This window comes from Tuber melanosporum (genome assembly GCF_000151645.1).
Source record: "Tuber melanosporum whole genome shotgun sequence assembly, scaffold_13, strain Mel28".
Classification (NCBI taxonomy): domain Eukaryota; kingdom Fungi; phylum Ascomycota; class Pezizomycetes; order Pezizales; family Tuberaceae; genus Tuber; species Tuber melanosporum.
Window position 1 is genome coordinate 1,183,780 of NW_003298786.1, and position 14,840 is coordinate 1,198,619.

General features: G+C 46.6%; 1 protein-coding gene across 1 annotated transcript; it reads left to right on the top strand.

Moving 5' to 3' along the window:
• Positions 1–7,291: 7,291 nt before the first annotated feature.
• On the top strand, positions 7,292–8,564 carry GSTUM_00004589001 (uncharacterized protein; the record flags this gene model as incomplete). Its single annotated transcript, XM_002836085.1, has 3 exons — positions 7,292–7,457; positions 7,539–7,705; positions 7,764–8,564. The coding sequence occupies 3 exons, from the start codon at positions 7,292–7,294 to the stop codon at positions 8,562–8,564; spliced, it is 1,134 nt and encodes a 377-aa protein (XP_002836131.1).
• Between the last annotated feature and the right edge of the window lie 6,276 nt (positions 8,565–14,840).

Here is a 14,840-nt window from a genome sequence, read left to right on the forward strand (position 1 = left end):
TTGTTCCATAAAATGCGCATGGTGATCGCGAATCACTACCGGTTCTAGTTATCATGGGCTACTGTAACGGTCGGGAAAGAACATATTTGATGATCGGGTAGTGGTCGGGTAATTTCGCATTTTTATTCCGCCAGCGGGAGGGAAAGTAAAACAGAGGCGAACCGGACTGCAAGCAGAACAAAAGCACTGTACGAAGGAGTAAACTATTCTAGGGTGAGAGATATAGTGTTTGGGTAACAGTTAACGGCATTCCAACTGGGACGAGTGCACCGGACTTTCGAGCGGGTACGTTCCTCAGCGCAAAGAGTTTTCTGGGCACGAGAAGATATAGTGAACGAATGAACAAATCGCATCGATAGAATTCGTGATATAGAATATATTGGTATCAATGAAAGTAGAGAATGCTTTAGGGATTGGTAATGACATCCAAAAGAACCCATGCATCGTGCTTTAATTAATTCGCCTCTCGGTCAGCAAGGCCTCCACACCTAGCTTTAGGGGATAAAACAAAGAATACTAACTCCAATACTATCACCCTTCTCTTTATCAACCCATATCCCCTCCCAGATCGCCAGCTTCTCCCCAACCAATGCCGCGTCTGTTATCCCCATCCTCTCAGCACGTAACCTGAATGCCGCCGTCCTCGAAACCCTTTGTTCTTCCTGCTCCTTCACCCCAAGCTTGGGTTTTGAGGGCATGACTATTCCAAATTTGTTAGCAGGCTTTACCCCGCCCCAGCGGCTGCTCGGGTGTAGGTTTAGAAAAAGGGGAAACACACCGCCTGTTTCTGCGAGCCTATCATGCTCGATCATGTGAAGATTGATCCAAGCTACCTTCTTGTCATCCTCGTGGCCACATATTTCGGGATTTTTAAGATGTGTCTGGAGGTATCCTTGGGACGCCCTACCAGTGAAAACCAAGGAGCAAGTGGAGACAGGGCATTTGAGGGAAGGTGAAATGGAATCAGCAGTGGCAAGGTTTGGTGGTGCTTGTAAGGAACCCGAGAAAGCTGTTAGGATTTGCGGGATAGCCTCATTATTATCGAAGATGTCAGCTTGCGCGCATCTTTCGGAGATGCATTCATTGGAATTGTTAGACAGGACCATGAGGGTCGAGATTGGGCTAGGTATGATGAAAAGCGCCGGCTGGGGGTGTAATGGGTGAGAGTGAGGGAGAAGAGACAGATTGGCTTGAATAGTGAAAGAGGGCGGTTGGGGGAGATATCGAGACTTTGAACGGTCCTACAAAGCACCGAGTTAAGGGCGAAGGGAAGGAGATGAAAATATCTGTGATAGGAGCAGTGGCAGAGTGCAGAGGATTGATTATATCGCTGCCCTCTTTCTCTATTCTGGTGATTTGGCGCCTTAGGGCTCATGAACTCTCACTCTTGAGCTGATGTAATAGCTTGCATCGGGACCCAACACCGCCTATTATTATTATTATTATTCCCCCCCAGTACTGCCACTAGTACAATTCGGCACCGAGGAATAAAAGAAAAAAGCGTTCAGGAGCATGATCAAGCGCAAACGGGGGGAAACCAAACCCACAGTCCAGACAGAAAATACTTGGAAATTCCCGCAATTCGCATGAATCAATAGCAAGTTATGGACAGGAAAATAGCATTTGAGTTTAATTTCCCGTTTCTGTCAATTGTGCCCGCTCGTAGCCGCAACCTATTAGCCGAGCTATCCCACCCCAGGGTCGGGGAGAATTCGTGCGGGTTATTTGGGTGTGAAACGCGGTTTTGGTCGGTCATACAAATATGATAAGATCCGATCGGGACCCAACAGTCGAAAAATCCTTCTTCCTCTTTGACACTGGCCTGGATGCCTCTAATGATTTGGAGGAAAGGCGATCGGCGGAAAAGAAACAACCGATCTGAGCACCAACAGTGGAGATCCTGCGTATTCGAAGTTGAGCGTCATTTGTGGCCCACCCCGCTATTACATGACACAAAGATCTAAAAAAGTAGTTATATTTTGGCGCATCCAATAGCAGCCGTGTTGGAAAAGGATGTTCAACTGAACCGAGAGGAGGAATCCAGTTAGAAGTACTGCCTGCCACGTTCTATTCCCGTGCAATTAGAAATCGGCCCGCGGGTGTGCCTCTGAAGCAGCCGCCGGAGCTGATGCCCCATGATGCGCAGGCAGGAGGCTGTCGATGACTGTTGCTACAACCTGCAGGGAGAAACACCCTTCTAAAGAACTAGAATACTTGAACCTCGCGCTAAGACGTCCGAAATTCCCTCTCTCGGATGGGGGGCGACATCACCGCGAACACTGAACCCCTCTCTGCCCCAGCCTAACACAAAACAAAAGTAATAAAATACGGCACCTTATCAGCAAAGGCAACTCCAACGTCCCAGCGCGAGGTTGAATCATTCAAGTTCTTACGGTACTGGATCGCGGGAAATGGACCCTAGTACAGTACAGTACAGCACAAGTAGTACGGACAAGTATCGTTCCATTCCCATAGTCTCCGTCGGGTCCAGGTGTTGTGTTGTATTGTCGGAACAACAGGGTTCAAGACAAGGTCCTCGAATTCACATGGACAGGGGGGGTCAAGCATTGTTATCCTATTAGTAAGAAAGGAGACAAACTTTCCTAAATAAAACGGAAGGATGGAAAAGAAGGAAGCTAGCGAAAAAAGAAGAGACAAAGCCCTGTATCCAAGATCCGATGAATTTGTGATTGCCCGAATTCTCGTCTTGTCCGAGATTATCTTTTTTCGGGACCGAGAGCGAGCAATGGACATAGATTTTTGCTTTTCATTTACTTTTGCTTCCGTTCCTTTTCCTTCATCTCGTTCACAGACAAATTGGGGAATTTGAAGTAAAATAAATCGTTCAGTAATGTGAAGAGAGAAAAGTATAGACTGAGGAATGATTGATAAAAGGAAACAGCAGGAGATTTTCTTAGGTGCACAATTGAAAGGTCAGAATTCCCATATCATTTCTAAGTAGATAACAAGGCCCTTTTATCCCAAGATGATCTACATCTTGTCCGGTGCCTGTGTGGATGAAATTTTTCATCTCCGGTAAGGGGACTAAAGTCTTGTCCCTTTGAAACAACAAGGAAACAGAAAAGAAGCAAGAGAGAAATTTTCACTGCAAGGAGATAGAGAGGAAACAGTATGGAGACAACAGGGTGATAACAGTTTCAGACATCAAGTAAGGTATAACGGAAAGTTCGTGAAGATCATATAGGAAACCAATAGTAGGTATGAAATCAAAAACTCAGGGACAATATTCCAACAGAATTAGTATACTGCCCAAATTCCTATACAATGTTAGGGAAGAAGCCGTAAAATAGTTGTTTGAGGTTTCCGAGCCAAATAGATCACTGTCTCTTCCGGCTGCCGGTGCTTGTAATGGGTCCACACCCTTGTAAAGTACAAGTACGAGTGCGAGTACAAGTACCGGTACCGTACTAGTACTAGTACATCCCGTTGTAGCGACCAATCGATACAACCCGATTACCTCAAGATCTGTATATTGAGCCTCGCGCGAGGACTTTGGAGTTGTCTTTACTCGTAAGGGGCTCTTTTTCCTCATCATAGCCTTCCTGTTTCAGGGTGGCTTAGTCAGGTGGTTGCCTGACTAATGGACTGAAGATAGAGATAAACCTGCTTCTAGCAATGGTATTGTAAGCCCCATACACGCTTCATCTCAATTGCGATGGCAGCCGGTCACCCAGAGCAGCGGATTCTGGGCATGGCTAAGCCTAAGTTGTAACTTATTAGTTGCGTACCAGATTATCGTACCGGTAAGTGCATCACACAAATACCATATTTCGAGTTCATTTCCATTGAAATAAGAAACCACTCCAAACACAGTATGATACTAAACAAGATTTGGAAACGAAGGAGGACTAGGTTTAACGTTTGTTGTGCTCTCCTCTCTGGTCGCACCCTTTTCATTCAGGCCTAAAATTCTCGGTATTACCCAGAGCCCACGGTTTGCTTGCTATACCCCGGTCGGTAGTCATTCTGATATATATCGTAACTGGAGCGCAAATGAGGCACCCCAGACACCTTCTGTGCCGTCATCGGATTTGGTGGATCCTCCTGCCGATATTTTGCCCGTGGTCCACCGTGGCCTGCAGTGTGCCAGCGCACAACCCTCTGGCTCAGCTTAACCTTTATTTATTTTATTTATATGCTGGTTATAATTCTACCAGTTTCCCCGTATTATATATAAAGGCCATGCACACCGATACTTTTTTGAGCCCCCTAGGAACTTCTGCAAGGGGAACTAACTTACATGCTTCCCCCCATTGTTATGAAGTGAGAATACTCGGTTGTGTAATAATTAGTGCAGACGGACTTTCTCGCTCTCATAATTTCATGAGAATGCTCACACCGTATGGGCTTAGTTTTCAGTCCTCCGCTAGTGCTCTCCAGGAACTGTGGAAGTCTCGCAATGGATAAATGTCTTTTTCCGGTAGGATCGATATATCATACCATTCCCGGAGTTCCCTGTTCATGGAGGGCTTAGCGAATTGTGGCCCAACAATACTAGTTGTTGCCCATAGCCACTTATTTTTTTACGGACTTCTGACGGCCAAGATCCCCATTGCCTCATAGGCTGAGGTAATATGAGGTTAGGGTTGAGTTTCCTGCTGGGCTGCAAGCAATATCCCGTGTCGGATCACCCCCTCCGGGAAACAGGGGAAACACTCGGTAACCCGTACTGTTCTATATCAAGCCATAATTGGATTCGTCATACCTACCAAGTGCTTAAAAGATATACCGCTAGGGTCCGTACCTGTGATGAGACGGATGGGAGTGAACCTTTTCAATACCATGCTCTTGGCGAAAAAACCTTCCGGGTACCATTGACCGAGAAATATACCTTCGAAAAAGTGAAACCTTCGCACAGAACCACATTGGTCTGACCTCGCTTAATAGTAGTATGTTCTTGGTGATTTTTTGGGCCAAGAATCCTAAGAAAATTGCTAGAAACAATTTAAAAAAATATTAGCAGGTCTCAAGTAGTTCCGGCTTTTTTATAAGATTTTTTACAATATTTTTGGATTGTTTGAGGGGTAAAAAGACTGGGGAACTCTGTGCTAGAGTGAATATTTTGTTGATTGTTGCAATTTGAAACCTTGCGATGGTATGTTTTTGCCAAGAATGGTATTATAAGGTACCCCCCTGTTTTCCATGGTATTTGAAAGGTTTTCTCAACGGATAGGGGTTTGTGTGTCCGGGTACTCGTACCGTTAGAGGGAAAGGATTATTTAATTTGGTAGGAGAGTGCTAGGAGGGGTAAGAAGCTTTGACATCGTGAACCCCTGTCCGTCTCATCACTAACGTCCATACCCGAGCACATAAATACCGTACTGCTGTCATCTGCAATAATTTAATTTACACTCCAGACGCTTCCATGAATTATTCCAAAGGACGAAAAAGAAAAAAAAGAAAAAAAACATGAACGAGGCACGAATTGCCTCGAATACGGTACTTCCGCTCCCGCTCAAAAGTCTCCCGTTACAGGCGGGATCTCTCAATTACCGACCGACTCGTGCCAAGGTCGTGGCTAGCCGCTACCACCCACCAATGCTCGCTGGCTCGCAACCATGGGTCGACTACCGTAGTAGACTACCAGTACTGTACTCCTCCAGAGTCCAGAGCGCCCGACAGTTCAACGTAACTATGGCTCAACGTAACTTTGTGGTTCAACATCACTTTACCGTTTAGTGTCGTTTTGGGTACACCTGTTCTATTCCGTTCCGTCGCCTGATACAAAGTGAGCATATTTTCTGTTTGACGATCAGTTTTACTGCAGAAACCTTTGCGAAGCGGAACGGAACGGACAGGCACTAAGCTGCGAGGTTGAGCTGAGCCACAAAGTGGCGGTAAGCCACGAAGTTACTACGGTGAGCCAAAGGTGACTCCTAGGAATCCGGTGTCAGGTGGGGGGGTTTTCTTTCCCTTTTCCTGGATGGTGGTTTGACTACGCACTGTGCCCTACCCGCTAACTCACTTTACCTTCACGATATACCAGAAAGTAATTGCCTGATAATCGGGACTGGTGAGCAGTGATCAATTTCACAAACAACACAGAGGAATCAAAGAAAGAAATGTAGGCTCCGTTTGGTAGAGATGAAAAGTTCTATTTCCCAGTGGTGGGTGTGTGTGTGTTCTCATTGTTGCTAAGAGAAAAAAAAGAAAGCTATAAGAAGAAAATCCTGCACGCCAAGCCCCCTCTTATACATGAAAAATATCCAAAGCCTCCTCCCCATCAAATACATGAAAGGCACCTCCAAATCAAGCAATTCTCCACACCGGGAGGGGGCCTGAAGTGGTCTTGGCATATTTTCAGGTTACAATCCAGAAAATAAAATTCTAAATTCATTGACGAGACAATCGGAATAATGAATAATGCAACTCCTGGAGACAATGGGGTCTGGAATGCATCAAAGTACCTTCCGGCCACCGCCTAGGCGCGTGCAGGAAATTAGTGTATATTTGCACGCTTGTGACAAAGCTCTTCACGACCGGACATGGGGCTGCGGCCGGAGAGTTTGTGTCGGCTCATATTAAGCCCTTCGTTCATGCGCTGAAGATAGATTTTGTTGAAGGGTGGAAGGACAAATATGCGGCGAGGGGATTTGGGATTTTTGCGCTTGCACAAGAGCGGGAGGGATGAGCCCCCGCTATTTTTACACGCGAGGTTTTCTTTCTCCATAATTCCATAACATTATCTAGCGGTTACTAAGAGAGTTTTGATTAGTCCCAAAAGCATCGATGTCCTCTACTCGTACTTGGTCGGTACAGTACACACCATACTAGATGTTTGCGCGGAGGTTTTGAACCTCCTGATACCGGATTCCCGTGTGGGATCGGGTGCTGGATACCCGCGCCCGCGAGTTTGGTTATTAGACCGTTTGTTTACTCTACAGTATGAGCTGTTAGAGGTGGCAAATTAGTTGAATGGAGTCCCGTATGTCGAGACAAAGCCCTGCTCTCCGTAGCAGTTTCTGTTCCGGGCGATAATCATACACAATCACTCGATGATTACTCCCCTCGGATTAAAATTTATACCGCCTCAGTTAGGGGGAAGTTAATTGTTACCGTAGTTGAAGAAGATAACATGAAATAAGTAACTTGGTCCAATTTGATTCCAGTAAACACTGGGGAAATGTAACACGAAGGGTTAGGGGCCTTTGTCGCACCGTTATGACTATGATAATTATGATATCGTAGATTGGGCTCGGTTCGGCTAGGCGCCCCTCCTTAAAGCACCCTCTCCTCGTGCGGACTAGCCCAACACGGACATTTTTTGTAGATGCGGCTCTTGCCGCTTTACCCGTTTTTGTCACAGTTCTTTGTTCCTTTGTCATCAGCACCAGCACCACTCTTCTCCACTTTACGTTGGCAGTCGTTTGTTTGTTTCCTCTTCTCCACACTCCCAATTCTCGCTCCCCCTTTCTTTCTAGGGGACTCAACTATCGGTATAGGATCTATACCTAAAGACCTTCCTTCTCTGGTGTTTAATTACTCTTACTTACTTCACTTGTGCTTTACGGCTATAGATCGTGTGAGGTCAGCTTCACGTTATTCGTTTTCGTGTGTAACCGATCAGAACCACCCCGCCCTACTCCGACAATTCTCACTCTCTCACTCCGACAACACCATGCCGCGAAAAATAAGAGAAAAGGTCCCCGTAATGCGTGCCTGTGACTTATGTGCTGCCCACAGAGTATTTTACCCTTGGTTCCCCACCACTAATCACACCACACCTCGGCTAACCGACGCAGCGAAGATGCGAGCACAAAGTGGCCGCCTACCTGCCTAAGGGGGGTGGCGGCCGAGACGCGAAACCACGCCCGGTAGAACCGGCCGATGAAGCAATGCCCGATGCTGCCTCTGATAGCGGAGCCAAGGCGAGTAAGCGTAAAGCTGCACAAATGGAGGGGGACGCTCCGGAGGTGGTGCGAAGTGTACGGAGGAGAAGTTTGAGGAGTGGAGGGGGTGACTTTGTGAGGAAAGTGGATCAACAGGATAGCGATGATGGGAAGCCAGTTTCTAAGGGGTTAAGTGTTGGCTCTGCGGAGGGAGAGGAACCGCCGGAGGCCCCTAATGGCTTACAACACGGTGAGGGAGGCGAGGGCTATGAAGATTCGAGCTCTGTATCCGGTGGAGATCCGCATGGTGAATCATCACCCTCCAGATCCGTCTCCCCACCCGTAATAGAAATCGCCTCCCCAACGTTCTCAATCGCACCAGAGGTCGAAACCCGCGGCCCATCGCCCTTCAGTGACGACTCTGAAGAAGAGGGGGTTTGTGTCCGCCTACCCCCCGCCCCCTCCCCCCCGCCGACCAGATCCCAATTGCCTTCATCAAATGCCTCTCCTGTTCCTGAATCCTCACCATCGACACCATCGACACCTTCTCCGCAACAAGCCCCTATCCGGCCATACTCTCGCTGGGTAGATCCTACCAAGCCTGCCAGTCGCTTTTCAGGAGGGAGGAGGTATACTCCACTGACGTTGAACACACCTATTTATGGAGGGAGGATACCACCGCCGGCTCCCACCCCACCGCCAACCTCTAGATGAATGTCACTGACGGATAAGTTGTTTTTTCCGTGTCTGATGTAAATACTACGAGCCCTATTATTTGAAATTGTGATTTTTCTCATACTCTATCCTTGCTCCGAACCGAAGTGTACAGTACTAGTACATAGGTGTTCACAATATCATGAGGTGAGAAAAAGGGGATGACAAGAAACAAACTAGTATGATACCCGCTGGTCCTCAGCGAGTATCTTCAGTCTCGGTACATTCCGATCCCCACGCCTCTAGTCTGTAAAATGTGAAAATCCCGGTAAACCTCCCTTGCACTACACGACACCCCTGAGAGCGGGGTTTATGGCGGGAAGAGTGACCGAAAGCGATAAAAAAAAAGGAAGGAAACAAGGTCTCGCAAGAGGTTCTGGAAAAGGTGCTTGGGTCAACCTGCCAAATACGGTAATCCCTGTCTGTTCCGGTTAATCAGTCCCTACTCTACCCTGTGACCACATATACCGTGAAATCTCTTGAGATCCGTTATCGGATTATTCGCGGATATCAGCATCGGCTCGCAATGGGTTAAATTTGACAGGCTAATACCGGTAGTCTAGAACTGTGAATGTCATAATATCACACTAATTAATGGGATTCAGCGCCTCAGTGTGTACTTCACTAACTCAGCTCTGGGGTGCTTTTTCCCTCTGAATCCGGAAATTTGGGTGAGCGCCGGGGATATCGGGTTGCGTGAGATTCTCCTGTTGTAAACCGTAAATTAATCCGTAAATTAACTCACTGATAGCCGAGCGATCCTCTGCAGTGATGATAACTGCCGAATTTCCCCACACCCCACTTCAATATTTGGCCGGCGGTACTGGCGTGAACCGACGCTCTTACCGGGGCACGTGGTATGGCATCCCTGGATCTCGTAGTTTACCTCACGGTAGGATTCCAGATGCGCCGGGGCCCCTTGGAATTGTGCCGGATATATAATAATAGCGAGGTTATTGGCCCGATGAACCGAGTGAATCGGGCTGCGGGGAATGAGGTGCTCTTCCTGTGCCGAGGTTCCCGCTCGGATTATGTAAATCTTGCAGCAACTCAGATCTACCGTAGGATGGTCTAAACGACCGATTGCTGGATTAGGATTATATCGAACCTTCGCGTTTCCAAAAATCCGGCACTTTAGCAAACGATGCCTTAAAGAGCTCCGGGTCCGTCTAATTATTATTCGGGAATTCGGGGGGTTGAAAGGAAAAGTTTGTGAAAAAGTTATCCCATCTTAAGGTGTGGAGCATTTCATACAACTATGGTGTGTGAAGTTCGGGTAGCACGCAACCTCAGATTCGTGCGGTCGGCAAAATCACATGAAGCCAATTTGTGCTAGGGTAAACCGTTTGGGAATGCTCTTCAAGGAACAAAGGATTATTTAGGGGTGGCTTCATGAGACTTGAGTATACAGTATGTAGCCCTTTAAGAACCTGAGCGCCTTGAGGGGGAATGTGCGGGGGAAACTGAGAGGTAGTGCAATGTAGCCTCCGTATTAAAATTTGACGCTGACATGAATCCGGCATTGAGCTCTCATGAGCGATTGGGATGGAGAGATTTGTATGTGTTAGAGGTTTTAGGGATTGGGATCTGGAGTTTGCGGACTTGGAAATAAGTTGGGTGTGGATTCAACATTACTGTCTTTACCCCCCTGTCAACGATCGTGTTTTTTTCTCCTTTCCTGATTTTATCTTGCAAGTTCTCAACAATGAATCATCATCACGTCTGACTCTAGCAACGGTTATCTCAACAGTATGAGAGCGGGATCTTGGCTCTGTTCACTGATTTAGAAAGTCGATAGGGAGCAGCATTTCGTGATAGGGAAATTAGGAATTCACCTGGTTTTATTACATAAGACTTCGATAACACATTCTAGATCAGGACAATAGGGGGGGCTCAATGAATGGATTGGGCAAAATCCTGGTTTGCCAAGACAATTGTAGCCTAAAGTATTGATCGTTGAGCCCCTCCTATTTGTTGTCTGCTACGTTTAGTACCTTATTTTAAATCACAGCGAAATATTGCTGGTTGCCAGAGACCTATAGTTTCCGGAAAATCGTGATCCCGAAGGATGTAGGCTGCGTGCCCGAAACCTTTTTTGCTGCTTGGGGGGAGATATGCACGATTTTCTATCATCTCTAGTTTTGTATATTTCCAATATTGCTGCTCCAACTCTCCGAGCCGGTTTCTGGAGTAGGGGCCCAATGATCCTCGGGACAAGTAAGCCGGACTATGTGTTGGGGTATCGTAGTTGTGTGCTCGTCCAATCATCTTGCAGACAGTTTTTCCTTTTAAGCGAATGTTTGACCTGCCGAACCACTGCTCGAACCAAGGTTAGCTCCTGCCGCTAAGTTCCAAGCGATACCCAGGGAAGTGGTTAGGGCTGACTGCTACTCTCGGTAGTGTAAGTGTCATAATAATATCAAGGGCTGGATATTTTTGGGCTTAGAAGTTGAATTTTCCAGGATAAGCGGAACAAACTAGCTGGCCTCAAATTATCGGATGATTATAATCTTTACAGATAGTTTTTCTGGCATGTTCAGAAAATTCACATTAGGTCGCTTGAATTGTCTGATGAGCGCGGTGGAAGGGGTTATCAACAAGTAAGTGCCCTGGCACGCTGGGAGAACCGTGACAAAGAGACAGGAATTTTGGGAATAAATTAATTAATAAAGATCAATCAACTAAGCGTTGCCGTTCCGTTTCCAACTCTCCTAACAAGTAAAAGAAAAGAAAAATAATAATATGCGATCAACTCATCCCCGAGTGAAGTTACTCAGAGAACTAACAGTTCAGCCTCTATCACACGATTGACTTCTGATGCCCCTCAATTCGCTGCCTGAGCTCTTGCAGTAGGAGCACCCAAGTGTCCCCCAAGTTCCTCAAATCCTCTACCTCAGCCTCCCACTCTCCATCGCTAACTATACCCCACTCCGCGTCAGTACCACCCACCATGGGCCAATTCATCAATTTGGTGGTCGCATCTGTGAGAATCGCCTCATCGCTGAAGCCCTCGGCCAGACGTATTTTGTAGATTTTTTCGGCGCAGGTGAGCCGGTGCGACAGGGATTCATGCACGGATGGGCGGGTGAAGCGTGGGATCGTCCCGGGGTTTGTGGGGAGAAGGTTGAGTGTAGTGATTAGGTATGTAGTTATTTGATGTAGTGTTTGCAGTAGGGTGGTGTAGTAATCTGAGGAGGGGGCTGGCATTTTTGGCTTTAGAGTTGGTGTTAGTCCGCGATTGGTGTAAAATTTATATGCTAGATGTTTTGTTAACTGGTTGCTGGGAGAAGGTTCTTGAAGGAGCTTAAGTGGCGGTTTAGTGCACGATGGTGATGAGCGGTAGTGTGGTTGGTGTTGCCAGGTGGCGTTTTTATAAGAGTGAATTTTTTCCCAAGTTGTTTTGTCTTGAAAGGTTAGTTGGCGGGTATGTTTGGCAAGCTTTCAGCGCTTTATCAAGATACATAGCCTTCGCAAAACATAGAAACAAACAATGCCAAATATTGATTACGAGGTGTCATACTATCCCGGAAGTGTAACCGAAATATGTCCTTGAAATAATAGTATTGGGAAATTCGAAACTTACAACGCAGAAGCACTCACCGTGGCGACTACACTGTCTAGAAAGTTATTGGCGGAAAACCACGGAGTCAGACATGGGCCCTTAACATCACTCGGCCCGGGACTGACCTTGCTTAAAGCAACGGTTTGATCAACTCTGCACACTCGGGGACAAAAGAGAACTCCGTCAAAGGGAGAACAGGATTGGAGGGGGATTTCACGCATCACCTCCCCGAACACATGACCCCACGCAGTTGTTCCCGGGACCACTCAGCACCGACCCCTAGGCAGATTTGGAATGTTGGGGTAGCAACATCGTGGATGCGAAATTAAATATACGAGAAGAATTGAACCATCTTTCCCCCATCTAGCAAAGAGGTGTCGTGGCATGCTTACACTCTCGGGGTCACTAGTACCACTCTCTAGTGAGAAAACTTGGACAGATGCTCAAGTTCACCGGGACTCAGGGCAGCCGTGAGAGTAAGGCCCCGGCAACGGTTGCTCCCACTTTTGGAATTTAGGAGTCTACTTTGAAAGTTTTGAGTCCGAAAATAATGTTTCACCGGAGCCTGCAGCTGTCGTGCCGGTGTGAAACTAGATATTGCGAAAGGCTAGTGTGTGCTGGTTCAACTGGTATTCATAATGTGTGCTTTATGGTCTATTAATTTTGTTGGAATATGTGTCCCCTTCGTTTTTGATTTCCTTGTACCTTTTCCGCTCTTCAAAGTTGTCTGATCTTTCTTGAAACTCACTACTGTACTCTCCTTACTCTTGTTGAAACTGTCCTCTCCTTGCAGCTGAAACCTTCACTCTCTCCTAGTGAGAGCAAATTTTCTCTACGCTTAGTGGGGTGAAAGTTTTCACCCACACTGGTACGGTATTGATGGAAGCAGGACTTCTCATAAAATGCTTGCTTGTCTAGTTAGAAATCCATATGTTAATTTGAACGTCTCTTCTTTGCTCAACTGAATTGCCCAATTGAACTTTAACTATCTTCCCTCTCTATATACAATATTTCACCCTTCCTTCGGCCTGTAAAATAAAAATTTTGGTGTATTCAATCGGGGGTGGTCTGAGTTGGCGGTGGAGAGGGGGGATTCTGGAGCGCTGTTTTCTTTGGGTGATTTTTTGCTCTCTTTTCTCTCAGCTGAGAGAACGTGAACGGGTCAAATGAAGTAAATTTTGTGCGGCAAAATCGTCCTTTTTCTAGAAGCTAATCAAGTGCTTATAGTTGTCTCTGGAAACGCAAAGATAGATACCCAGGGCGCGTTACGCACGTGGGTGTTCACTCGCCTTCTTTATGTTGAAATTTGTTCTCCTCTATTCACGCATGAGCTTAGGAGTGAGGGGTAGTTCTTTCTCGGATATTCGGTTCATTGTAGAACACCCTGTAGCATATTGTGCTCCGTTTCGAAAACCGTTAACACTTTATCTCTCGGCCTTCATCATTCTTGTATCAGAATCAGAGTAAAACACTAACAACAATTAAATTCATTGCATGACTCAAGAGAGAGGTGAAGTCATGTCAGGGAAGGTTCCTAAGTTGGTGGGGCATACAATGTGGTCAGTCTACCACCTACTTCTATGAAATGACGAAAGCGTATTTTGGGGATCAAACGGTAAACGGAGTCCGGTATATTGACGTCGTACAGTAATAGAACTGGGTCCTTTTTGGCACGCCAACTTTTGTATTAAGGTCTGATTCCAGAAGCCTAGCTCTAGTAATCGTTCCGGGTTGTGGTTAGCCGCCACAACCCACGGATTCTCACTGACTCGTAAAAGCGGGCACTCTAAGGGGGTGTCCGACAGCTCAACGTAACTTTGTGGCTCAACATCACTTTGTGTATCGTAATCACTTTGTGGCTGAACATCCATCACTTTACGGCTTGGTGTCTTTTTGGATACCCTGGTTCTTTTCCATTGTGATACAAAATGACCATATTTCCTTCCGTTTGACAACTATTTTTATAGTAGAAACGTTTGCAAAAACGGAATGGAATTGTTGTGCTGGAACGGGCACTAAGCCGCAAAGCGGCGTTGAGCCACAAAGTTACTATGGTGAGCCACAAAGTTAGGTTGAGCTGTCGGGTACTCTTTCCTAACTGGGCGAATGAATTGAGAGAGATCATGGTAGGGTGGATGGGTAATTGAACCTGGATCAAGGGCGGGGGACGGGGCATAATGGGAAACGCGGGTCTAGTGCGGTCGGTGGAGGGGACTGCAATTGAAAAGACAGTATAGCAGGGAAGGGATAGAACGGAAAATTTGTACAACAGCGAATCACGAGATCTTGGCATTTCGGGAATCCTACCAGTAATCCGGGCTGCCAGGGTTTTCAGCGCTAAATCAGACCAGGTTCTATTCCTCCAATATTTCGTATTATTATTATTCTACCCAGGATGAGGTACTTGATTGGATGCAGGAAGTTTGTTGGATTTTGGATGACCAAGCTGTATCCCACGTGCGGGATGAATTTCCAAGAGACAGCGCTTGTTTGGATGAATTCCTGCCCTCTCAAAGCTATGGAGAGTCGACGCGGACACTGTTAGGTTTTGCTCCCCCCAAGGGTACCGGAGGTTATTTGTTATCCGTCGAATCTATGTTGACCTTGTGAAGTTCCTAGGAGGAGTGAGTGAAAGGTTAATATAGTGGGATAGAGCTATGCGTTAATATAGGTTTCATATCGACCAACTGCCCAAATTCCAACACTCTGAGCCA